Raw genomic sequence first — 25,142 nt, 5'->3', positions numbered from 1 at the left:
ACGGGTACATTATGGACATTTAGTTTAAATCCCATCCAAATCAATCCAGTGTTCAGACTCTTAAGCTGTCATCATAAGGCTGCCACTTTCTCCTGAGAAGTAGCTCCACTCCATACATATTAGAATATATGTTTTCACAATTATACATAGAGTTTGTAATCACCTGGGAAAGACTTCCCAGCCTTCCAATGACTGTAACATTCTGGAAATTAGTTTTATAACAACCCATATATTGGTATATGAGCTGTTGGTGATTATAACAGAGGGTATGATTGTCCTAGACCCGAGACTCCTAGTCAAAAAGGTCACCAGCCCAGAGGATCTTGCCATTTCCATCACTGGAGTCAACCACTCATGCAGGTCTTCTTAGTCAATTCTCGTTTCTCTAATTGAAAGAGTGTAGCAAGGAAGCTTTGCTGACTCCAATTTAAAACTGCAAAATTATCCTTCTGGTCAAGGGTATGTCACTTTCAAGGTGAACTTCATTGCAGAGTGAGTTCCTAAGTCATGGATCCCTATTTAAGTCATAACTATCTTTTCAATGTCATGTTCTGATTGACATGATCCGGAAAAAACTGAACGAGACCTGGATTTTTGTCTTCAGACTAGATAGCAAACTCCCTGAAGGCAGGGGTCCTGTCTTGTCCATCATGTTCTTTCCCAAGGCCAGCGTGGTGACTGGCATGGAATACGCGTTCCAAGTATTAGCTGAGTGAGCAAATAACCAGAAGCAGGACTCAGGTCAGCCCACCACCTCCCCTTCCAGGGCCTGAATTTCTCATTTGTAGAAGAGGATGAGGTTATCTCCCTCTATGTCGATGGGCTGCTTAGTCACTGAGATGAAGGATGGGAAAGTGGAAGACTATCACCATCCTCCTAACAGCAGCAATGACAAAGGTATAGCAGAGATCCTGATGACACATCTTAGCCAGATACCCCTCAAAGGACACTAACTCTTCTGGGAAGGGCATTACCCCTGAGCAATGATTTCTGCCCTGTAACAACCTCTGGCGTTGGTAGACAAACATAAGAGGGTCAACGAAGCCAGCAAGTGTTTTTGTGTTTAAAGATCTCTGGAAAAGCAGGAGACTAGCTTTTGTGAGAAATACATTCACAAGGCAGATAAATTTGATCTGGTGTCCAGTTTCTAGCAGGACGTATTAGCATATGTGTCTCTGTGATGAAAAAAACCTGTTATCTCAGGAGGTCCTTGTGTGAGTCACTCTCCCAGTTGGGCTCCAAATCCTTCTTTCTGCCTCTACAGTGCTCTCTGCTCCTATCTCTCAGGGGGAAAGCCCAGGGTGGCCTTCTAGCACCAATAAAAGCTCACATTTAGTCCTCCTGGGAGACGGTCAAGGAGCAAAGGGCAGTGCGCCAAAAGGCAAGGACCAAGAACAAGAATGAAGATGTTAATTAGTAGGGTGCCAGGTATACTAGGATGGGTGAGTGCGGGGGAGGTAGTGGTGATGGCAAGGGATGAGATTTGAAAAAATAAAGCTAAATCAAAGCAAAACCACAGGCATACAAGATAATGACATGAAATTTATATCTCTCTCTACTTTGCTGATCGCTAAATTAAGAACCATTTCGAGAGCTAATAACATGAACTGGTGCCTTTCTGCACTTGGCTTCAGAAAACTAGATGTCCTATATGAACACCTGCAGTGTTGGGGTCTCTGAGGGCAAATGCTTCCTGGTACAAGAGTAGGGCAAAGCTGAGTGTCAGGGGCAGGGGGCCTCCTTGTTGGAGTTACTTCATGTACTGCTCCAGGAAGCACTTCTTATGTTGCATACTATATAAATGGCTCCCCCTGGAGTTGTACTCCTGGTAAAACATCTTGGAGACTTGCAATCTTAACTTCTCCCTTGGGATACTAGTGACATGAGGTGCATAGGAAACAGAGCCATCTGAAAAATATCTTAGGAGCATAATAAGCACCTCCTCCTCCTCCAACAAACAGTTAAACCTCTCTTCACACAGGTAATTCTAGTAAGCCCTTCCTCCCCCACATACCCAGAAATATACAACAAAGGCATTCACACTTATCCAGATGATTCTATTCCATTACCTATGGCCCCATCCCTTTTGAAATTTATTGTATAAGTTACACTAGGATCACACACACAAGAAGCTTATAATACAATAAAGGGAGGAAACACTGCTACTGTTGACTGTATTAACTTGCTAGTTTGCATTTAATTTCATAATTTCCATGACGTTCACCTTCAGGAGTTTTAATCCTACGCATTATCAATAGTTTTTATGTTTGGTAGGTGAATGCAAATATCATTGAAGACCGCAGGAGATTTTTGTTTTTGTCAATCCATCTTTTCACTTGCTTCACTTAGTCAAGGGAGAAGATAGCGTCCAAATCAAATAAACCAGACCCCTTGACTTCACCAGCTAAAATGCAAGCAAAACTGATTTCTCTTCATGTTGTTTTACCCCACCATTAATTTGCATCATTAAGGAATTTTCTAGGAAAGTGCTCAGCAAACTCAAGGCTTCTCTGGTTGCCAAGCTCATGGAAACAAAGTGCTTTCTCTTAAAACTATGAAAGAGACATTCCAAAGTAACCCACCATTAGATACTGAGCCAGCAATAGACTTCATATCTATGAAAATAGAAAGGAGGGGAGGAAAGAAAATGCATAACATAAACAAGAACAGACAAAACCTTAAAGAGGAAGGAGAAAGGAAAACATTTAGACTCCTTGAGTGATGGAAATAAATACCAAAGCTATTAGTTTCAGTTCAAAGGACGTATCACTTTATGCTGTTTATTATTTCTTGAGGATTATTTATTTTATCTTAAAATATCCAAAGGGTAAAAGGGGTCCTGGAGGTAAACGGCAATGAAACTGACCTGGTCGGGAGAGGGCCTGTGATTGGAGTGTTGCGACCTCCCAGGAGATCGGTGGTGGTGGTGATGGTGGTGATGGTGGTAATGGTGGTGGTCCTCATCGTAGTTGTCCGCCATCAGCTTCATTCTGTTCTGCGTCTGCGCAGAACAAAAACCAGAGAAGGCTCCATCAGGAACTGGAAGACCAGCCAAGAGGATTCAGGGCATAATTACAGTACCTATAGGGCTCCTTTTGTTCCTAGCCCAGAAGTTTTCGTTTTTCATCAAACTGAAACTCAATAAAGAATGCACCATGCCATTTGGTAAAAGAGGCTTTGTCACATCCTAGAAGCTACTATGTTCTTGGACCTACATGAAATGTAAGTGTACTCTCCCCCCCAACCATGTGATTTAAAAAGGGGAAAAAAAACGGACATATACCCAAAGGTGCTCTGTTTTACATTATCAAGCAATCACACAGATCCAGGTAAGCTTATAATCAGGAACTGCCAACAATCATGTCCTACATTCTAGAGCAAGCACGAGAAGGAAGCCCTGGACAAAAAAGATGGGACGCAGCTGGGTGGAGACACAAAACTACAGACAAGTAATGGTCTTGCGAGACAAAGCAGAGGAATCCACTCAAAAGCTGCCAAATGCAAAAGTAGCGATGGAGAAGGTTTGTCGCTCTGAAGGCTTCTAGGGAAAGGGCTCTCTGTGGACAATTTACCTGATGGTGCCCTTTGTGGAAATTGAGCAAAAGGAGCAGAGTTGATGTGAAAGACCTGACTGCTATCATTTATGGCCCACTATGTTTGTCACATGAGTCAGCTAGGTGTCATGGTTTAAATTCCCAGGACAAACAACTGTATTGTTTTATTATGTAAAGCAAGAAACAGCAATGAGTTGACCCAACAGGGTCACAGAATCTAGAAAAATGCCTAAAGACAAGGGGAAAAGGCAGATAAAAATATCCAGCCCAGAAAGCCAGGAAATGCAGAGAGCACACATGTGTATTTGGAGAGAAGATTAGATTCAAGTCCTGCTCTACCTCTTTGCTGGTTACGTGATCTTTTGAGAGTTAACTATTTGTAACCTTCAATTTCCTGAACTATAGAATGTGAGTAATGGTGCCTCTCTCCCTGGGGTCTCTGTGAGGAGCAAGGGATCCAATAGGCTTCAAGCGTTAGTTCAGGACCTGGCCCGTAATAGGCTTACCATAAAAAATCAAATGTTGTTATTATTATTATTATTATTTTTGCTCTGTTTACAGTAAGGAACCTCTACTTATACATGTTGTTTCCTCTGCCTGCGGTACCTCCCCCAATCACCTTCCCTCACCTCGATCTTGTGTGTCTGGCTACTTCAGGATTTTTCCTCTAGGAGCCTTTTCCTGATCCCACCCCTGATGCCAGGACACGCACACCGCCTGCTGATTATCTCTCTGTAACCTCAGATCTATCTGTCCAACTGTTGGTAGACTTGAGGCTGCTTCTTTCACCTGCCTCTCCCCAGAATCTAACAGGGAGTAGTAGATGTAAATACACTGTGCATGCTGCCGCAATGAGGGGACTGAAAGAAAGCAGGGCCAGAATTTTGAGGAATGCTGCCATCCTACAGGCAACTGCACATTTGTTTTTAGCCAGGGAAGGTCACTGAGAGTTGAGGACATCTTATGAGTTGCCCTAACAATCCCACTGGTGGCTTGAGATGACAGAGAGCCATCACACTTCAAGAGAGCTGGAAACCAAAGGCTGGCAGAGCTTCCAACCTGTTGGAATTTTATTATGTAACAAACACCACTCTGATAATAATTCTGGACCTAGCACAGTATATTCTTGTAGTACAATCTAAATGGTCCCCAACACTTTCCTGGGAGGAACTATTACTCTCCTCTCTTGCAGCTGAAAATGAAGGCAGAGATTTCAGCCCCCAGAGTCTCCTTTTTTCCACAGAACATGGAGATTTCCTGGGTCTTCCAATTCTCAATTTCTAGCCTTTTCTCTTTGCCATGCTGCTGGCAGAAAAGGCAAACAGCTCATCAGGTGGAAATAGCTTTCCTATAGATGCTTTGGTTCTGCTAAGTTTTGGAAACACTTCACATCCCAATCTTATCTGTCAGAGGATGTCCCATAATGTACTCCATTTTGAGAAATGTGTACAATATTTGAAAGTCCTCACAGTGGGTGTAAAAAATGCGTGCATGTGGATAAAAACAATAAAAATGGAGAGAAAGATCCACCTAACAATTAAATAAAAAATCCCAGGCAACCTTTGGCAGATGATAGCATTTTCATCCTTCTCCCGACCATTTAAAGCGTCAGAAGACCCAATGGACAAGTTACAGCTTTTGAGAAAGAGCAGGTCATCGGAGCTGTTGCCGACCAAGTACTGAGAGTCCCCTCACTCAGCCTGCCCTTTTACAAAAGATTCTGAATTCAGTGTTCACACTTAAAACTCCAGTATTGTCAGGAGTCTGTACATTTGAACTCATGAACTAATAAATCTGAAATTGTTTCTTCTAATAGAATTTGGAGAGCCTGAAGGGAGCTGTAAGACCTGCTATGGTCAAGAAGGAAGGGGCTCACCCAAGACTGAACGATGAAGCCTAAATGAACAAATAAAAACTCTGCTATTGTAAACATCGTAATGTCCTTATCCTTTGGGGAAGCTCCTGTGATTTTATGAGATTATTTTCTTACCAGCAACAAGCCTAAAGTTCCCTACCTTTGAACTGTATCCCATAAAAGAATGTACAAGCTAAACAAGATGCTATATGCAGTCCTAAATGTGTCTGCTGAAATGAGGTGTTGGATAATAGGCATGTCATGGGATAAAGACTGTAAATGAATGATGTCATCTTTCCAATTTGGTGCTGAAATATAAATAAACCATGTTGTTCATGTGAATACCAGATCTGGTGGAAATGTACACATAGCAATTGTGAGCGGAAGAGGCTTCTTTTGATTAGTCTGGACTGGAAGAGAAGAGTGTGAAACAGAGATGAATAATGAGAGTTTGGCCTGATACTCTAGACCATTTTTATTTATCTTGCTTATAACATATCCCCTAAACTGTGACCGATTTCTTACAGGCTGGTTGCTAGTTTTCCCTTCTCTAAAAAAATTTGACCAATTTAGCCCGCTTAATGGTCAAATTGAAAATGGATCGCTCTTAATTTTTTTTTTAATCTAGATTACCAATCCTCATCCCCACCCAATTATATTGGTTTCCTTTTTTTTTTTTTTTAAAGATTTTATTTATTTATTTGACAGAGATAGAGACAGCCAGCGAGAGAGGGAACACAAGCAGGGGGAGTGGGAGAGGAAGAAGCAGGCTCATAGCTGAAGAGCCTGATGTGGGACTCGATCCCATAACGCCGAGATCACGCCCTGAGCCGAAGGCAGGCGCTTAACCGCTGTGCCACCCAGGCGCCCCATGGTTTCCTAACATACCAAGAATGGTCTGGAAGGATAAGAAGCCATGAGTAATACTCCTTGAAGATTGATGGAAGAAAAACTGCAGAAATTTGTAACAAGGATAGCATTTGTTCAACTAACTCCAGACACGCTGACCAGGTGACGCCATGTGCAATGGTTCATATCCCTGTAATTGACAGATACACAAGGTGCCCACCACAAAGCCTTAACCAGCAATTTTTCTGGGCAGTCATAACTGGAGTCCCAGGAAAACTAATATGGAGTTCGAAAGAGGGAGAGCTTTCCACAGCACTACACTTGGGAACTCATGGACTCACTTAGCAATGTGCTGAAGCCCATTTTTATTTCCTTTTCAGTATCTACCAAACTGCTGACCTGACACTTTTGCCTTTGGCTAACTGTGTTATATTCATTTTACTACATTATGTCATGACTGCTGAGACATCTCTAATCAGATTTCATTTTCCACTTCCTCTTTCTTCCAGGCGCCACCTTATTTCTCTAGGGTGAAAGACTCCTCTTACAGTTCTCACACCACACTCCTGCCTCCCACTGAACAAAATCTATAGCCAGGGTGACATCAGACCCCTGTTAGTCCCTGACTTCAGGCTCCTCAGAGACTCCTGACTACCTTCAGGAAAAGAGCCCCAGCTCCTCCACAGCTTACAAAGCTCTTACAGGGCAACTGCTTGCTGTTCACCTCCCCACCTCACCTCTCATGCTCCTTGTCCCCAGCCCTGGGATGTGCTAGTTTCTGTTCCTGCCATATTCTTCATCCTCTCTCCTTTCACCCAAGTTATACCCATTTTTAGCTTCAACACTGTCACTTCCAGAAATGCCTTCCCTAAGCCTGCCTCAGAAGGGATTAGGTGCTCTCCCACTGTCTTCCCCAGGATCATGTACCCACCTCCCAGCAAGCCCCCTTCCATCACAACACTTACCCCAATGAATTGTACATAAGTACGTGCTTCCTTGGCTTTCTCTACCACTAGGCTGAAATCCTCTGAGGGAAGCACTATGTCTGAATCACCCTTGTACTCACCACCTGCACAGAGTCTGGTGCATAAGTAGTAAGTAAATATGTGTCAAATCAATGTATGGATGTGTGAAGGAATGAATAGAATGGGTATAGACTACTTTAGAACAGATGAAAGGGAAAAGTACATAATAAGCTTCTATGATAAGCCAGTTGAGTATATAATTCTTCATTTGATAGTTGAACTCTTCCTATTATAGATTTGTTTTTGGTTGCTGTTCTTGGGAGTGGGATAGCAGGTTAAATGCATAGTTTTGGCGCTGTTGGAAAAGTTGAATTGCTTTTCTTCAAGATATATTCCATTCTTTAGTACAATGGACCTGGTGAAATGCTCCATATCCCTGGTTACTTACCTCATTAAGAATAAAAGGTTATGGTGGTGGTGTTATGGGATTCATTTCCTTACTATCCCCTAGCCTTTAGAAGAGCAGGGGCCTTTGGAATACTTTTGTTAGCACCAAAAGTCAACCATGGAAAACTGAAACTTTATCCATTAACTAAAATCCCTGATGAACACCATCTGTGAAAAGGTGCCATATACTCCATCTCTTTGACATTTCTGAAGAGTTTATCCAAGGAGCTCTTGAAACAAAATGAAAATCCTTGATTGACTAGTAATAGACTCAATAGCTTAATGGCAATATGTAGCTATAAAAGTGTAATATTAAAACTGCCTTTAAAAATATTTTAGCAAGGTGGCAATAATGAACTATGCTTTGATCAGTCATCTGGATCAAGTTAACAATAAAACCTTCATGAATATGGTTTAAATAAGAAAAAAATATAATAAGATTTGTTGCTATGGGATATGGAGATAATACCATACAATAGCAATTACACTTTCTTCTATCAGGGTTTCTTTTCTCCCTCTTTCCTGCCAGGGAAATCTGAAATAGTCCAGAACTCTTCTACTGGTCTTGTTTCTGCCAAATCAGAGCAAGGTCAACAGTTCTTGTCTCGGGCAAAAGATGGAGAAACCAGACAACAACTGGACAGTGAGGAGGAGAGGGATTTCCTGTACATCCACCAGGCTCACGTGGCAATGAATCATAACTGAGTGGGGTCTGGGTTCCAATGCTTGGGTCACTCTTGAGGACAAAATGAAGCAGGAAGATGAAGAAGCTATTAGGGGAGTATGCTGCATTGGAGAACTTTATGGGATTAAGTAAGAATCAATGATGGAAAGGCTTCCACTCTGGACATTGCACAGAAATTCATTCAAAACTTATCAAACTTCTGTAACCCTAAAGACAAGAACAATGATGTGCCAGGCTAAATGTTTGACTCGTATGCTTTTGTTGACTCCCTGCTTTTGAGATAGCTATTCTTATGAGCCTTCTTTTACAGATGAGAAAACCAAGCCCACGATTGCTCAGTTGGTGAGTGGCGGAAAAGGACTGAAACTCAGGTTTCTGACTCCAGAGTCCTACAGTAGTGATGTGAAGGATAAGGTCTCATGCCAGAGACTGGGGACAAAGCAAAGATAAACAAGACATGAGGAATTAAAGGACTCACTATGACACAGTATGGGAATGAAAATAAAAGTGAAGGGATTGTTCACATAAATGCCCGGAGGCAGGAAAAATCCCTTCCAGCTGAGGGCAAGGGCACAAATAAGGGTCCAAGGGTCAGATGCCTTGAGCTAAGACTTAAAAGTTGGCATGGGTATGGGTAAAATGAAGAGTAGGCTGGGGAGATTCCATAGTAAATTCACCTTGAGAGGAAAAATAGATCAATAGGGGAACTGGAATCCAGGCTGTGAGGAATATGTGTGTGTGTGCAAATATGTGTGTGTGTTGCTTTCTTCATTTCTGTATTGGATGTGGGGAGAGCAGGAAACATATTTGAGATGATACTTCATTATCTCATTTTTCAAAAGACCTTATCAACTTGGGACATTTTAGAAGGAATTTAAGACAGAGCCATAGTCATATGCTCACACATGTCCAACTAGGATATCTCTGGGAAAACGGGCCAGGCTCTGGACATCTCTGTATTTACAACCATCTACACAATTGCTACAACATCAGTCCTGCCTTGAAAACTGATCTGATAGCCTCAAACTCATTCAACTGATCAGTCCTTCCTGCCAACCATCTGCCTCCCAACTTTGTTGAAGGCCCTTCCTCAGTCTTTATTTATAAACGGAAAAGTAGTAGGTCACTATGGAAAGTTTAGAAGCTATTTTTGTTATCTACTCATTACCCTGATTTTATTTTATTTTTAATTATTAAAGAGAATGTCAGTGCCCCTCCCATATCCTCTTGTTCTACCCTAGAAGTCACATGCAGCTTGAATGGACAGTCCTGGATGTGCTGCTGTCTTCCCACCTCAAATCCATGTACCTCTCTGCCTAAGGTCTTCCTCTGGCCACAGGTGCAGGTTTGGACAGGGAACAGTGTAGACCAGAGTGTGGAGAGCTCACACCCTCAGGATAATGCTCAATCTATGAGGGAGGAAGGAGGTGATGCATAAGTAACTAGTGTCCCAGTCCTTTGGTGGGACCGCCCTACGGTGTGTTTCAGAATCTCTCAGTAGGTCCCTAGCAGAGTGCAGCCCTGGCTGATCATGGCAGGAAAGCACACATTAATGCACCTTTATTGACATTTTCACTTCCCTGTCTTACTTCTCAATTTTCTCATGTTTCTTGGGATCACCTCCCAAATATACTACCTGCACCAAATCTTTTCTCTGGGTCTGCTTTTGTGAGAATTCCAGCAAATGATTAATAAGCCTATGTCTGTCTAACTTTTGCACAGGACTAACATTCTGGTGACTACCATGCCTTTATATGGACAGCTCTTGAGATTTCTCATCACCTGCGGAGATAGAGCTCTCGTCTTTCTTAGGGGAGTAACACAGGTTTGGCACTAATTCTGCTTCTGCCAAATATTCAGTCTGAGAATCAGGCTGAATTATTTTTCCATGAGCCTCAATTCCTGAATCTATAAAATGGGCAAGAGAGGGAAGGGTATCTTTAGCATGAACAAAACTTCACGTGGATTGATGCTGGTCTACTGTTCTTATTGTACATTTATGTCTTGCTGTACATTTTGCAGTTTCTCTTTCTTTTTTCCTTCTAAAATCAAGAGAGGGAAATTATTCTGGTAAACTACTTACTGCTGCCACCTTAGGAACCTGAGGAATTCCTGCATGGGTTGTGGATAATGCTTGTAGGGAAAGCATGCTTGCCTCTGTTCTACTCTCAGCCACTGAAGCCCATGGGGGGAATATTATCTCCAGAGAAAGAGTTCTATGTGCTCTGCTGATAATGGGGAGGTTAGGATCCTTCACAGTGGGAGAAAAAGGCCAGCGTTGTGAGATGGAGTCACCTGTAAATATCAGTGACAACAACTAATGCTTACCTTGGCCTGCTGTGTGCCAAGCACAGCACTTGGCTCTTGTCACCTAATTTGGTCAGTTACACCAACAGTGATGTAGGCTGGAGGTGGGGGGCATATTCAAAATAGCTGCTATGAGAGGGGCACAAACCTGTAAAAACCGAGTGACTCAAGTGTGCAAATGACCTGGATATCAGTCCTGGTAGAGGCTATTACTACCCCCACTTTACAGATGAAGAAATGGATGTTTATTTTTATTTTTTTAAGATTCATTTATGTTTAGAGAGAGAGTGAGCGTGGGGGCGGGGGTTAGGGGGAGAGGGAGAGAATCTCAAGCAGATGCCCTGCTGAGCACAAGTCTGTTGTGGGGCTCAATCTGATGACCCTGAGATCATGACCTGAGCCAAAATCAAGAGTTGGATGCTTGGGGCGCCTGGGTGGCACAGTGGTTAAGCATCTGCCTTCGGCTCAGGGCGTGATCCCAGTGTTCTGGGATTGAGCCCCACATCAGGCTCCTCCGCTAGGAGCCTGCTTCTTCCTCTCCCACTCCCCCTGCTTGTGTTCCCTCTCTCGCTGGCTGTCTCTATCTCTGTCGAATAAATAAATAAAATCTTAAAAAAAAAAAAAAAAAAGAGTTGGATGCTTAACCAACTGAGCCACCCAGGTGCCCAGAAACTGAGGTTTAGAAAGACTAAGAAGCTTACCCAATATCACACAACTAGTAGATTTGGGATTATAATTCCAGAACCTTCAATGCAACTACTGTACCGTACTGCTCAGATCCATAAAGTCTGACCCCTATATTAAAAAAAAATTAAGATTGATCTGGGAATGGGCTCTGACTTTCTGGACATTGACCTCAGAGCCGAGAAGAAAAGCAGTTCACTTTTGATTTTAAAGTTCTCTGAAAAGAATGAAACTCAGGCATACTATAAAATCTTGATCGAGCTTCAAAGGAGTCCATGTTGCTGACTAACCCTAATATAAATTCAAAGTCATTATCCGCGATCCATAACTTTTAATGCTTCAACTAAGACGGTTTTGAAGCTAGGCTAACATATTAGCAACCGCAGACAACCAAGGAATTTCTAACATCCTGAGCACCGTTGGAGGTGGTGGGGTCTGGGGGAAGGGGAAGGCCGTAGAAGTTTCCACCACAAAGTTACTTAGTTAAGCACAGGTCTGTTTAATTAAGTAGTGGGCAGCACATGCTATACTTAGCTTTTAAACACTTGTAAAGTCCTCTTCATTCATTTATCTTACTTGTCACTGACAAGCTCTTCAAGGACTGTAACAGTATGCAGAGCATGAAGAGCCTGGGTAAACAACGCATATTTTATGTGGAATCTAAACTGTTTCAACTCAGAGAGTCAATAGAGGGTCTCTGAAAAAAAAAAAAAATCCAGACTGTCCTGCTAACTAAGGATGCATTCTGTGCATCGTCTATTATGAATTTCTTTAGAAAGTGAGTTTCAAAATCAATTGCCAATTTTTTAACTAAAAAGAAAAAAGGGGGGGCAGAAAGGAAGGAAAGAAGGGAGAGAGGAAAGGAGGAAGGAAGAAAAGGGAGAGAGAGAAGAAGGAGAGAGAGAAGACAGAGGAAAAAGGAAAAGAAAGGAGGAAGAAGGGAACAGAGGAGGTTATTTGCAGGCATTGGGATTCAGACACTAAAACTGTGCTGACAAGGGAGGTCAAGGTCTTCATTCAATTCATAGAGTCAACAAATATTTATTATCACTGGCCTAGGCAGAACTGACATCACCACATCTTCTCCTAAACTAATGAATTAAGAAAGAAGAAAGAAAGAAAGAAAGAAAGAAAGAAAGAAAGAAAGAAAGAAAGAAAGAAAGAAAGAACGAACCCACCCCAGGGTCTGGCCTAACAGAATTGGGCGATAGACTGGAAACTGACAGTGAGCGACTATTCAAAGAACTTGAAGGGCTTGAGTAATCCAGCAGCACCTCAACAAGGGACAGAGAGTCAGTCTTACACGTTGAGGGCTAAGAAGACAAGTGTCCACATACCTGCAGATGTACAAGAAGATTCACAGGGAGTAAATGGACTTTTTAATAGTCATGGATTTACTTTAAAAGGTATTTAGATAAATTATAACAAGCACATCAAACACAGAATTCATACACATTCTATCATAAGACGTGGAAAACATTGTGAAAGTGGTTCTCAAAATGAAGCTTGAGACACCCCCATCCGAAGGACAGAGCAAAGCAGCTGACAGTGGATTGGGTTGCAGACAGCAGAATCTAGGAATTCGGAGTAGCCCAGGGAGAATGACTGCATCCCCAAGAACTGTCAGAGGACAGGAGGACATTCTCCTCCAGGGGCTATTGACCTCGACGCAGAAATGGGAGCAAATGAAATCTGGGCCTGCCCCCAGTTCTGAAGCTAAGCGGAGGGGCATAAACCCAAGACCTCCTCTGCACCTCACCCCCTTCAAAACAAAACAAATGACAACAAAAGGGGGAGAAAGGGAGGGTGTGAGCAACGCAAAACATGTGGTGGGGCTGCTGGCCGCGCTGCACACAGGGAGAGCCCCGGGGAGGGGCGGTGAGACCAGAGCAGAGGTTTGGCAGGGCGCAGGGCCCTGGCAGCCAGAGAGCAGGAGGAAGACAGGGAGAGCCAGCTCAGGCTCTGGACTGAGAACAAACCCCTCTCCCCAGCTGCTCTCACACTTGGGTAAAACAACTGGAGAAAATGTAAACACGCTCATTAGTAGTTTTCCAATCAGTTGGAAAACAAATGAGAAGGGAGAAATGGCAGTGGAGTGTCCCAAATACCAAATCTATGAAACATTCCCTCTGGCGTTTATCTTCTCACTGGGTTGCTCGCTGTTTGGATTTCAGTGCCCTTACTAGCTTTATATGGGATACGCAGAACTCACCCTAGCTAGGACCAATTTACTTCTACGTGGAAAAAAGAGTCTGAGTCAAATATTCCACTCCGCGTAGGTCTCTGTGGACGCCCCCCACCCAGGGACACGCAGACACTAGATCGGCATATCATTCGCGGGTCCTGTCACACGCTCCTCGAGCTGATATTCCCTCAGCATGCAAAAATGAAAACTCATCCATTACCATCACCTCTTCTCCTGTGAAAAATTATCCCCAAAGAAGAGGCGAAGTAGAACTCCTGGATTTGTGGATCTGACAGAAATCCAATTTCCAGAAAGGATGGAATTACGTTCTGATTTCATCTGGAGATGCCTGGTGTGCTGAATCGTGTTTCCCCCACCCCCAGCCCCCAATACGTTAGATTAAATTCATCAAATGGAGGCATTTTGAAAATCATTTTCTCTTAGTCACCTGTTTAGGGTAGAATCCAAAAAGCCTGATTTTCTATCATCCTGAAGTTGAAATAGCATAAGGAGAAAATAGCCAAATGTACTTAAACTTGGATCCAAACAGAAGCCAATATTAAAGTATATAACTAATGCTTCTTCAGAGCACTTGGAGAAGGTGGGTAATCCGAAAGTTGAGGTGATCTTCTCTATGATTCTTGAGAATTTCAGAAGCTATCTCAAATACCTCTCCTACAAATGAATAATCCAATTCATGCAGTGTTAGTGCTAGGGCACACCTTAAATTAATGAATCCAAGTTTACTATTTTACTGAAGGACAGACTGAGGCTCCAAAAGGTTGAAGTTAGTCACAAACCCAGGACAATGCCCTAGAATACTCGACTCCTGGCCCCAGGCCCTTCCTCTGCCCCTGGCTGCCTTCCCATTTGATTTGCATGTGTAGACAAGTCCACCATGCCCATGACCAGTAACACCACAGGACCACCTTATGTCTTTCGTTTTGCATTCCAAAGTACTATGGTATTAATTTCCATTCTTGTAGTCTGAACAGCATCAAACACCTAATCATTCTGGTCTCAATGTCTACAGATAGGTTAAGGAATTTTCCATTTTCTTTGAGATATGAGTCTTAGTTCTCTAGCAGAACTACTGATTTAGCTTTATAATTTCTTCTTTTTTATAGCATCTATTAATTTTTTATTATATAAAGCATATATACTAGCTATGAAAAATTAAATAGTACAAAAGTCTTTATGAAAAGAAAAATAATATTCCCTCTCTGCCTACCCCAATATCCATTCCCACTGTTAAGGTTTTTTGCCAGTTTTATCAGACAATTTTTATGCATAATGCAAGCACAGACACTTGCACATACCTTTTAAAAGTAAAATGCCCAATATCTCTTGGCTATCCTTCCATATCAAGATCATGTAGAGTGACCTCATTTCTAATGGTTACATTATTCCATTCCATGCATGTACTTTTATTTACCAATCTTATTGATACAGAACTCTTTTTTTATTTTATTACTAAAATAGCAGGCAGAACTCTTTTTTTATTTTGTTCAAAGTTGTATCCCAAGCACCTAAAACATTGCCTGGCACACAGTGGACACACAGTAAATGTTTGTTGAATGAGTAAATGAATAAATAAGTGAATGACTGAATAATTGAATGAATGAGGGACATTTGCATAATTTCCAGTTTTTCATTATTTCAACAGTGCTTTATTATTTTTTTAAATATTTTATTTATTTATTTGACAGAGAGAGAGATAGTGAGAGAGGGAACACAGAGGGGGGGTGGGAGAAGAAGGAGCAGGCTTCCCACTGAGCAGGGAGCCCGATGTGGGGCTCGATCCCAGGACCCAGAGCAAAGGCAGACTCGACTGAGTCACCTAGACACCCCTCAACAATGCTTTAAAGAATACTTTTGGAGTGGCGCCTGGGTGGTGCAGTTGGTTGAGCATCTGACTCCTGGTTTCAGCTCAGGTTGTCAGGGTCCTGTGATCTCAGGGTCCTGAGATCCAGCCCTGGTCAGGATCCATGCTGAGCGGGGAATCTGATTGAGTTTCTTTCTCCCTCTCCTTCTGCCCCTCCCACTCGTGCGCTCTCTCTCTCTCTCTTTCAGACAAATAAATCTTAAAGAAAACAACAACAAAAAAAACTTTTCCAAAAGGACAGTTTTGCCTGTCCTCATGTGCTTGTTCTCAACAAGGATGGATGCCGAAACAGCTTATAAAAGCTGTTTCTATAATGTGCTAGGACAAGAGATTCAGGAGAGATCCCTAGAATAGGGTATACACATTTTAAACTTACCAGTCCTGCATCAGGCTCCTTGCTCAGCAGGGAGCCTGCTTCTCCCTCTCCCTCTGCCCCTCCCCCTGCGTGTGCACTCTCTCTCTCTGACAAATAAATAAATAAATAAAATCTTTAAAAAAAAAGTTATCACCAAATTTCCCTTCAGAAATATTGGCCAACTTCCAGTCTGTGCCTCTTTCCCCAGACTGTGCCAATACTGAGTCTCTTCAAACTCTCATCTCCAAAAATCTGACACATGAAAATTTCATATTTCAGATTTCATATTTCCTTAATTATAATTTGAGGCTGAGCATCTTTTCATACATTTATTGGCTGTTTCTATTTCACTATCTGTGAGCCTCCTTTTACATCCCTTTGCCCACATTGGGAGAAGGGTTGGGGAACTTTTTTCTTATTGGTTATGAAAATAATTACATATATAAACATATAGTGAGAGCTCCTTTCAGAAAGACAAGAACCTAAGTAAAAATGGGAAGAAAGCAAGTACAAGCAGGGTATGTGAAGAAAGGGAAATGTGCACAGACAGCCTGGATTTGAGGATGCCAGGGAACCTCTGATTATCGGAACACATCGGCATCTGGAATGTTCACTTGAGCAGGAGAGAAAAGGGGGAAGTCTTAGCCAGTTGGTGTGTTGGGGTGCAAAGCTGGCCCCGTTCCCTCTATGCCACATCCCCAGCAGGCAGGCGGTGGTTATAGGTGGAACATTAGCAGGAGTCCTAGTGTGAGCAGTTAATATGGTGCTTCACTTCTCTGCAATAAGTTTGTGGGTTTCTTCAAAGTCTGGGCCATCCAGGGGAGAGTACAGGGCACGTAAATGCCACTCACCATGCATGTGTTGGTGGGAAGAATCTAATACAACTTTCTTCCCCAAACAGGAATTCCCTGTGTAGAAGTCCTGGTGGATGCATTACCTAGCCGTGGGAAACACAATACCTTATGAGAGAATATATTAAATGGCTTAAGGGGGATGTCCTCCCTCCCCCGTGCCTGAAATATTTTGAGCTTTTTGGCTGCAGATTCAGTCCACTTGTCCTAATTCTACTTTTTGGGAGGGGGCCCAGGTCTTTAGACATTTCAATATAGTTATGTCTGCTATCTCTAGCTTACCTAGCCTGATCATTCTTTGTCTTCTCTACTGACCATTCTCTACTTCTTCTTGTCTCCTCTCTGTAACCCATCATACAAGGGGTCATTACAGTGTGTCAGGACTCCTCTTGGAGAATAAGACCCTGAACAGAGTCTGAATAATCCAAGTCTTCACACGTGTCCTTAACCTGCGCTAAACACTATTTTAAAATAATTAATACACTCCCATGTTGCACTGATCTCTTAACATCTGCTGTGCAATGATGACTCATATTCAAATTTGCAATTGATTAAACTCATATCCTGGTGGCCAGTTTCCTTGCCATTTACACACACACACACACACACACGCGCGCGCGCGCGCGACACGTGCCATATGCATGCCAGAATTTTAATTCTAAGTATAAACTTCATTCTTCTCCTTACTGAATATTTGACTTATCCTAACTAAATTTGTGTCTATCGTTCCATCCTGCTGATTTTCTCAATTCTAATTTTGTCTTCCATTGCTTTAAGTAACCAGCCTTGAGCCATCACATTTTCAAAAAGTGTGTTTTCAAAGACCGTATAATTAGGTCCATGTACATGCCAGAAGGACAGAGCCCAACACTTCCGGCAACCTCTCTGCTAGAGGTGACAGGATTCCCTAATCAACCTGCCTAGGGTGGAGTTGTTCAAACAACTATAATCCATCCGACTGGACCACAATTTAGTCCTTATTTCTCTGGTAAAAAAAAAAAAAAGAAAAAAAAGAATACAAACTGATACAAATGCCTATCTGAAATCCTGGTACCCTGTGTCTATGGCATTCCCTCAAACTGCCTTTATATTATCCTTATCAAAAAACAAAGTGAATTTGGCATTACTTAATCTTAGCAAACAAATAAAGAATCTTAGTGATTGCTGATTTTATTCCAGGTTTCATAACCATCGATTGAATAACTTGTTCTGGAATCTGGGTGTGGATGGATATCAAACTTACAGTACCTTATAAACACATCTGCCTTTTGGGCATTTAGAAGTAAAATTCTGGAGGTAGGTAAAATTCAGAAAATCCTAAGAAAAAGGGAAGTTAGTTTCCCTGTTCTTTAGGTGCTTTTTATCCACTATTGGCAGGATTATAAATTAGAATAAACTTTCTCAAGGGCATTTTGGTACTATGTATTAAAATTCAAAATATGCATGCCCGGGGGTAAAATAGTTTCCTCCTGAAAAGAAAGTTAGACAGGTACACAGGGATGAAAGGATAAAAGGATATTCACTCGGATGTCGATCACAGTAGCAATTAATGAGAAGTAAACAAAATGTTCATCTGTCAGGATTTTGTGAAACCAATTATTGAAAATCCATTATTATATAATGGAATCCTCAGAAACCATTCAAGAGGAATATATATTTATATTCCTCATAAGGAAAAAATATCATAACATGGAGTTGAATGGAAGGAGAAGCAGATGATAAAACAACATGTTCATATAAAATGATATATAAATATCTATACTTAAACATATTTGCAGGTTTACATATGTATGTGTGTACAGCACATACATACATACATGCATATGTGAGAAAGGTCCAGAAAGATGAGCACAAAATATTGATGGTTATTGACAAGTGCTTAGATTTCAGGGAGTTTACTTGTTCCTTTATTCCTTTGTAAATTATTTGAATATTCAGTAAATTATAGGAAATAAGAAATGAAACAATAAAAAAAATTTCTCTGCCCTGTAGATAAAAATGCTGAGATACAAATTATTCCTCAAATTAGAAGGAAATGGGGTTGAAATCATTTTAGTTCAGGGGAAGAGACTCTTGAGACTGGCGCTGTGGCTCCTGGTCTCCTGCGGTCTTCTGTTTCTGTGAACTTCAGCAGTCCAGGGTTAAATGGAGCCCTGCCTGCCTTATTGGCCACAGCTCTCCTCCTTTCAGCCTGATCCTTTCAGATTCTAGCAAACTAACATAGCAACTTCCTCCAGGAGAGGCATTTAACAAACCTGGCCCCTTTCAAATCCTGAAGAATGCATGTACTTCACAACTGCAATGAGAGGCATGGCTGTGGCTATGCAACACAGCTGGATGGAAGAGGAAAGATTCCCAAGTCCCCGTCAGGCTCTGAACCAGCGCACCACTGCCAAACTCAAGTCCTCCCCCAAGAGCCCCAGAGCCCTCAGCTGGATCAAGTCACTGTCCATCTGAGTTCCGCATCGTGGGCCAAAGATTGGGCGTATCTCTTTGCTGGGTCCTTTCAAGTTGGGAGAGTTAATAGCACAGCTCCAAGTTCAGGAAATTTCTTGTAATAATACGGCATTGCAGTAATGTATAGGGTAAAGTCATGCAAAAAATATTTGTCTCATTCCCACACTCTGAAACTTGGTAATTATATAGGAGCTTGGACATTAAGGACCCAGACATAAAGGAGTGGGTTAAAAAGCATAATTATGGCTCAGAAACAGCATGAGCCTGGGGACATTTCAGGCCAGGTCCTACAAAACAAAACAAAACAAAACAAAACAAAACAAAACAAACAAAACAAAACAAAGCAGCACCCCAAATCAAATAGAGGACTCTCTCTCTCTCCCATTTTGGGAAATAACCCATTAACAAAATAACGTACCTATAATGATTATTTAGAAACAGACATGAGATGGAAATTGGCAGCAAAATAAAGTCTTTCGTTCTGGGATTTTAAGGTTAATGCACAAGGATCTCTCAGGCCCTGAAGCTTTATAGGACATGATTTGAAATTTGTGTTACAGAGAAAAGACTTCAAATTTCCATGTCTCATAGACTGTGTAATTGAAAGAAGCTGTTAAGTTATACTCTGGATGGTATGGGGGCGGGCATTAATAAAAGACCCAAGTCATTTCTGGCCAACTATTCTTAAGTATGCAGAAAACAAGAATATGCTCTGGGAGGCACCCAAGCTTCACCAAACCCAAAGTAAGCACTCATAGGTAGAAATGAACCAGAAACCTAATCTCAGAAGCCATTCTATCATTAATCAAAGATACTGGTTCCAAACTTATTTCACGTGACAGTTTTCATATCATACTCTCCCTTAAGAACACACAACAGCTCCCTATTGTCTTACGTATCAGATAGAAACGGTTTATTCACTGGGCAAGGCCAACCCTTCTCTTTCTTCCTGAACAATCCCCCTCCTCCCAGCTGCATCCACAGAAACTCTCCCCAAAGATGGTCTCCAATACCATGTACACACAGATTCATCTCTACCCTGGTACTTCCCTTGCCAGGAATGATCCCTTCCTTCAAAACCAGGTCCTACAGCCTCCATCATAGCTAGGGCTCAGATGTACCCCATTAAGACAATTTCCATTACTGGGGCACCTGGGTGGCTCAGTTGTTAAGCGTCTGCCTTCAGCTCAGGGCGTGATTCCGGGGTCCTGAGATCGAGCCCCACATTGGGCTCCATGCTCCGCTGGGAGCCTGATTCTTCCTCTCCCACTCCCCCTGCTTGTGTTCCCTCTCTCGCTGGCTGTCTCTCTGTCAAATAAATAAATAAATAAAATCCTTAAGGAAAAAAAAAAGACAATTTCCATTACTGAAAGTGTCCTGGAGAGTAAAGAAAACTAGAAGTGGGGTCAGAAGGCCTCAGTTAAATGGTCAAAGTTAAGTCACTTAATAGCTGTTTAACTACCAGCAAGTTATTCAACCTCTCTGTTTCTGTGCAAAAGGCATCAGGAGACTGCTGGATACCAAAGGAGGTTCTTTGAGCTCAGTCTGTGGCTTCTGATACCTTTTAATAGTCCTGCAATATCTGAAACAAGGCTCAGATCCTCTTTGTGCTCAATAAACTCTGTTGAGCAACTGTCTCTTACCCATTACCATCGTGTGCCCTGTGCTGACTCCCATGCTCACTCCTGCTACATGGTCCTGTTCCAGCCCCCAGATATACTTCTTCTGGCCACAATTACAGCCAAAACCCATCCCAAATCTTGCCATTTATTTTATGTTTACAGTGCTTGAATTTGCAAGGCAATCTATATAAAAAGAGTAAGCATTTGGGGACCAAAGGATTCCCACCTTGGGGGGTTGCTGATTTCCTTCATTAGATCAATACCTTCCAAATGCTGATCTGTCAATCAGATCCATCAGCTTTTAGTGCTTCCCTGAGATCCTGAAGGTGTAGTCTGGAAGGCTGGTCCTAGAGTTGGTATTTGGTGAAGGTGGGCAAGAAGCCCACCACATGTCAAAACAGAGCCAAGTTTAGGAACTGCTATAACCATTTTAAACATTAACACACACATAAATTCTTTTTGAGAATTTTGCCGTGTGATAGCCAAAAACATTACAGAGAACTGGAAGTTAAAATAATAATCTGTATCATCTTTATAGCTTTTTCCTTTTATTTTCCACTCTAATTTGTGATCTTCCTTCCTTATCTATGAGTCTAAGAGTCACAGCATTAAGACTTTTGGGAGTTCCAAGCTGGGAATCACGGTATACTTGGAAAAATCCAATATTTCTTACTGTCTCTTCTCAATATGCCACTCTGAAGAATAATCAGGAAAGGATTCCTTCTTCCTCCTTTTCAAGTTTTCTCACTTCCTAAGGGATGCCTCCCTGAAGTCCTGGGAAATCCCTGAAGTCTTATGAAGCCCATAAGATCTTGGTATTGTTGAGTACGAAAGCCAGCATAAGCATATATCAACTCTGTCCCTAAATAAGTGTGTGGTTTTTATTTGGTTTGCTCCAGAAGCTCTTTCTTTGATTTGCATTTCAGCAGTGTACAAGATCTGAGAAACATCCTAACCTCCTGGCAAAGTATCAGGAGATTATTGCTTTAACTAGAGAATGGGGCCTCTGCTTTTCCAGAACTTTCCTTTTCATGCTCTGAGTTTGAGAACAAAATATAATATTTGAAAAACAAACAAATAAAGGAGTCAAGAAACAAACAGCAGAGGTTAGACCCAAAAACTTTATCCCAGATGGTTGAAGGTAAGGAGAATAATTGCCTACAAATCAATCAACAGATTGAGCAGAGGGGGGAAAAGATGCTGTGCTGTTTCCTTGATCCCTATCTGGATTCCCAGAGTTCCAAGGAACATTCCAAAAGTAATTTGGCTTTTATGCGCAGTGCACAGGGACTAATGTTTTTCAACAGAATGTCATAAGGAGATGTGGGGATAATTTTGGGTCTTGCTCTCAGCAGAAGCTGAAAATTGGGTGTGGTTAAGAGGACAGAATCAGGCTTTTTTATGGGACCACTCTTTTGAAAAATCACCCCAGAGATGAAAAATCGCCTGCCCTCACCCCACTGAGAATTCATGGTGAATTTGCCCAAGAGAATTCCTTCTCATAAAAATCTGCAAAACAGATCTGTTAAAACAAACCTATAATTATGAACAGAACAAGAATCTCACTTAAATAATTTTGCAGCTTTAATGCCAACTGATTCAATAACCCCCAAACCTGATTGGACTAGTCAAACTTGACAAGATTCAAGTCCCCTAAAGGTGATTACCAAGCATGCACAACTGACCATCTAACTATGTGAGATGCCGAAAATAAGAATAAAGCACAAGACAATGGCTTCCGACCTAAGCAATTTAAAATATTCAACAATGGTTTTCAATATAAAACTGTTTGGCAGGAAACAGGAAGAGCCTATTGGCAAGATACTTTTTGGACCAAATTTCAGAAATGGAAATTAAGCGACAGGATGTGCCCAAGGTCCCGTCTATGTGGGTGACCTGATAAAGGAATGTGGAATGCCTGACTTCCAGCCAATACCTAGCTCCTTCTACTTTGGAGGAAGGAGGACCAAGATTGAGAGGATGCTCTGCAAATTCTGTGGCTGTACCTGCATCCTCACAGACTCTTTCCATGCTCAGTGGAGTTAGCATTAAACCAAAGCATCACACATCACTCTAAAATTTTCCTCAGAGAGAAATTGTAGCTTTCTATTCCTCAATTCTCTTGGTCTTGGTCAGAACATTAATATTTGTTGGACAGCATGTTTTTTAAGTGGGAAGATATTTCAAAAATCAAATATTCTGGTTTGTTTCAAAGAATATGTTCTCAGCTAAAGTCTGATGCTTTCTTCCTGTGGGGGTGAGCCACAGTTGGCCCCGATTCACCAAAGTTTCCACCAGCTAACAATAAAAAATTATGTCCCATTCTAAAGAAACAAAAGAAAAATTATAGTAAAGTTGTGCATTTCCTTTCCAGTCCCCAAAGACAATCTGAAGAACTGGCTCAACATGCCAAATTAAGCCATGAGAATTTATCCATATCTAATAAGGATTAGCAAATGTTACAACACTGAACACGGCCTTGACATAATTTATATTACAACTTCTAAGGCACTGGGTTCAGCGTGCTCTCATTCCAGCCCTGACATAGGAGGATATGTTGAGCAGTCCTGTGGGGTCCTCTGAGAATCCCAATCATGAGTATGACAAGCAGGAGGGCTCTTCATGTGACAAAAGAAGATTTCTTTATACAGAAACAGTACCTTCAGAACCAGAACATGGTAACTGAGCTTACAGAACTAACTACTTAGAGGAAATACAGGCATTTCTCCCCTCGAGCCCAAGATAATCATTCTGGAAACAGAAAACCTGGTGATGGAACCTGCTTTGCCTCTTTCCAAAGCTGGGTGTCCACCTGCAACTTGGAAAACTTTGGAAACAGTTCTAAGTCACATATTTGGAGTGAAAAAGATTCAGCCTCCTGAACTTTGAGCTAGCCAGCTCTGATTGGGTCTGCTCCATTCCATTTCTCATCCATACTTGCCAAAAGCACAAAGAGGCAACTGGGACATTTGCTCATAGTATCTGCTATTAAGATAAATCAGCAACACTTAAGTGTCTTTTGTTCATAAAAAATAATCCCCTGGAGATGGTTGATCCCCCTCCAAAATATCAGCGTTTTGTTTCCCTTCCTCACCAAGGATTGCATCACTAGAAAGCTCAAGAACACAGAGGCTCTCCCTGGAAGCCCAATGTCCTGTCAAGAAGCCTCAGAAGACCTTAGCTCCAACAGACCCCCAGCAGCCTGGACAAGAAAGTCTAGGGCTGGGAGGTCTGGAAATGCCTTTCCTTGGAAGGAAGATGTCTGAACCTGCACTGAACTGGGTTCTTTCAAGGCAATGTTTGCACCTTCTGCACTACTTACGTTTTCTTCAAGGATGAATCAGGGTCTGCCTCCTAAAAACGCAGAAGGCAGGGGCCATTTATGAACATTGCTACTCAAGGTCTTTTTTCTTCAGTCAGGGGAACAAGTCACGTGGAGTGAGTTTGTGTCAATGGATTGTCACCCACCAGAGACAATTTGGGACCATCATTCCTCAGTGCTAACCTGTGGGGAAGAATAAGATAGCCTTGTCTTTGCTCCTCAGAATTGAGATCAATATTCTGCACATTTGTGCACCCCTCAGAGTTTTTTAAGACCTTGCCCCAGAGAAGATGCTTCATGGTAATGTTTCTCTGTGAGTTAGGTAGGAAACAAAAAAATACCCATTTTTACAGGAAGGTAAGTTGACCTGCTCACCATCATCCAAGTAATAAATGGAGATGAATCAGGATTACACCTGAATGAGCAAACTTCAGAGTCTTCCTTCTTCCCTATTGTCTTTGAAATCTAGACTCCTTAAATATTCCCTAGTGGGAAAGATGCATTGCAATGGGAAAACAAAGGGGCTGAGAATGCTACCCTACAGACAGATTCGCTCAAGGCATCTTGGCTTGAGCACCCACCAGCTCTGTGACTTGGTTTCTGTATCTGCAGAGTGGAGATAATGATGGTACTACCTCTTCGAGTTTTTGTGAGGATTGTAATAAAACAACGAAAGTACGACACTGTGCCTAGAATATCATTTGTTCAAGAAATGATAGCTGTGTTCATATCCTACTGAACAATGCATCTCTCCTACTCAACCATAGGCTCCAAAAATGACTGCCATTTGTCTCAGAGTCCTTGGTGTAGATCAAGTATTCAACATACTGTATGTGTGAATGTACTGGAATTGTCTCTGACTACCAAAAATGCAAGGAGTCTAGAGGTCTGTTGGTTTATTCCCTTCATTTTACAGATGAGGAAACTGAGCCTGTGAGAGAGAAGCAAAATGACCTGCCCTAAGTTTCTCAGGATGCTGGAGTCAGGGCTGGGCGAGAACTCTGATTCTCAGGTCTGGCACCTTCTATTACTTGCCAACTCTTCCTTGCTAAGGTATCTTTGTGCCTTGATGTGTTTAAATAGTTAACATCATACTTTCTAGATGGCTGCTTGCTGTCA

The 25,142-nt window shown here is 41.9% G+C and overlaps 1 protein-coding gene across 1 annotated transcript in view; it reads right to left on the bottom strand.

Annotated features, from left to right (window-relative positions):
- Positions 1–2,806: 2,806 nt before the first annotated feature.
- Positions 2,807–25,142, bottom strand: part of ERC2 (ELKS/RAB6-interacting/CAST family member 2) — a 674,422-nt gene continuing 652,086 nt past the window's right edge. The window contains exon 16 of the mRNA XM_040628134.1: positions 2,807–3,001. Coding sequence (XP_040484068.1) covers positions 2,807–3,001 — 195 coding nt within the window. The remainder of the gene's footprint in view (positions 3,002–25,142) is intronic.

The sequence above is a fragment of the Ursus maritimus genome, unplaced genomic scaffold (genome assembly GCF_017311325.1).
Source record: "Ursus maritimus isolate PB19 unplaced genomic scaffold, ASM1731132v1 scaffold_14, whole genome shotgun sequence".
Taxonomy (NCBI): Eukaryota; Metazoa; Chordata; class Mammalia; order Carnivora; family Ursidae; genus Ursus; species Ursus maritimus.
This window is presented reverse-complemented; position numbering and strand designations above follow the sequence as displayed.